Source organism: Sinocyclocheilus rhinocerous, unplaced genomic scaffold, assembly GCF_001515625.1.
Source record: "Sinocyclocheilus rhinocerous isolate Xijiao unplaced genomic scaffold, SAMN03320098_v1.1 scaffold820, whole genome shotgun sequence".
In the NCBI taxonomy this organism is placed as follows: domain Eukaryota; kingdom Metazoa; phylum Chordata; class Actinopteri; order Cypriniformes; family Cyprinidae; genus Sinocyclocheilus; species Sinocyclocheilus rhinocerous.
Genome location: NW_015670386.1, coordinates 1,250,734 through 1,253,050, shown reverse-complemented (window position 1 = coordinate 1,253,050; position 2,317 = coordinate 1,250,734). Strand labels below are relative to the sequence as shown.

Genomic DNA, 2,317 nt, shown 5'->3' with positions numbered 1-2,317 from the left:
AAAATACGGTTTGTACAGTATAAAAACCATTATGCCTATGGAGTCCCTACACGTATAGCTAACCAGACGTGTGTGTGTGTGTGTGTGTGTGTGAGTGAGAGAGAGAGAGAGAGAGCGATACAGACCAGCAGCATTCTGCATCCTGTTCATCATCTGGTTTGGACCAGTAGGCCGCACCACTGAAGGATCAGAGAGAGGGCCATCTACAGGTTGAGGGACAAAACAAGAAAATGAAAAGACCTTATGAAACTGCTTGGCAAGAGCAGGTTTCTGTTCTGTTGGCATAGTTTGGGTAGGACACATTTAGAGGCTTGTCCCTTTTTTAAGAGCCAGTAGGCCTTTAGTTACAATTTACCAGCTAACTGGTCGCAAGGAGAGACAGTTTTGGTGGATGAGTACTCACTAGGAGGCAGTCCTGTGGGTGGCCCTGTCTGACCAATCCCAGTGGGGCCTTGCTGCAGGCCAGTGGGGGGCATACCAGGCTGAGTAGGCATCATGCCCTGCTTCTGTAACCGTGTCTTTCGCTTCTCTTCCAGTTCCTTCTGGATCTTATAAATCTTCTCCGCCAGCAGGTGATAATACTCCGCCTGAAAGTGTGATGTATAAATAGTGACATAAATCAGTGATTACAACAATAAACACAAATCATTAACAGCCAACAAAGACAATATACACACCCTGCTGTTAGCGGACTCATACATATCCCCCTCAACTTTACGCGCATAGGCCACTAGATTCTCCATCCGCCGGTCCTTCAGTGCAGCTGGGTCTGGAGTGGGAAAAATGGCCTGGACTCTGAAGAAATAGAACAGCAGCAAGGGGCATGGAAATGAATATTAAATGAATATCAGAAGCCTTTGTTTTCACTGGTTATTTATTGGTCATTATTATTATTATGAAGCAATTGAAGTACTTGTTCTTCCACTATGATTTATTTATTTATTTTTACTGCCATACCAGCATCTATGGCTATTTTCATGGCAAGATTAATGTATTTTAAAAGAAATAAATAGCAATAACACTCTAGTAATGAAAAACAACTAGGGATGTAACGATTAACCGCGAGCCGGTTGAAAATCGATTTAAATATGTGACGATTCAAAACGGTTGAGATGCTAAACAAATCGCGATTCAATTAGGGGTAGGAGTTTATAAGAATCCATGTCTGAGGGGAACTTACTGTCTTTAGAAAAGTTTATTCCCTGGGAATCGAACCCATGACCTTGATGTTGCTAAATGCATGCTTTTCTGTTTGAGCTCCTGGAACATTGAGATCTAATCATCTAATTACAGTTTGTTAATATAATAACAGCGATTTTTTTGGAATCTTGAGCACATTTGAGCAATTAGGTGATTATTTAGCAGACGCTTTTATCCAAAGCGACTTACAAATGAGGACAATAAAAGCAATCAAAACCAACAAAATAAGTGCTATATTAGTATATTATTATAGTGTTATATTTCAATTTCACAAAGAAATGTGCAGCATGTTGTCCAAGCAATAATAAAAGGACACGTTTAGTTTATAATTTGTCTTGAAACTCATTTTGTAAAAAAAATACAATTGTGAATCGAAATCGAATCATGAAATCAAAATCGTGAATCGAATCGTGAGTTGAGTGAATAGTTACATCCCTAAAAACAACAATTGACAACCAACTCACATCAATATAAAAAACATTATATAAGATTTTTCATTTCAATATCTGAAGATTATAACTTAAGATAATGTTCTTCCACTACAAAATGCAACTATTTAAAAAAATATTGATGTAACTTCTTCAGGCATAATTTTCACATAGCAGTGTACAACTTACAGTTTGTGCACCAGGTGGTTGCGTAGATCCTGGGTGATGTCCTCGTGCCAGTTCTTGCTCATGCCAGCACTGGCAGCTGGGTTGGCCACAGGCATAGACCCCACACCGCCCACAGCATTGTCATTCATCAGACTGGGGAAAGGGGAGCGAAAACAAATGAGGACCACTCTATGTTTATATATGAACTTGTCAAAGCTGACAGACACCTGCTGCTGTGGATTAGTGTTACTGTGAGATTTTAAGACCAACTGAATCCAGAGAAGTGAATGGCGACTAGTTACGCACGATGAACCCAAGGGTTTGTTTACCTCTGAGAGTTCATATTCAGATGCAACATCGTTTCCTGGAGAAGGTTAGATTGCGGATTCTGAGACTGACCACCCACTGCTCCGTTTACTCCCATGGGATTTGCTCCTATAACAAGAAAGATCATGAGAAGAGGTACCACTGCAAAACTTCATTGCCAAGTCTAATGAAGATTTTTGTGCTCGTGAAGGCTG

General features: G+C 40.2%; 1 protein-coding gene across 1 annotated transcript in view; it reads right to left on the bottom strand.

Annotated features, from left to right (window-relative positions):
- Positions 1–2,317, bottom strand: part of LOC107734181 (histone acetyltransferase p300-like) — a 32,486-nt gene that overhangs the window by 14,335 nt on the left and 15,834 nt on the right. The window contains 3 exon segments of the mRNA XM_016546056.1: positions 126–203; positions 404–587; positions 678–795. Of these exon segments, the coding sequence (XP_016401542.1) occupies positions 126–203; positions 404–587; positions 678–795 (380 nt within the window).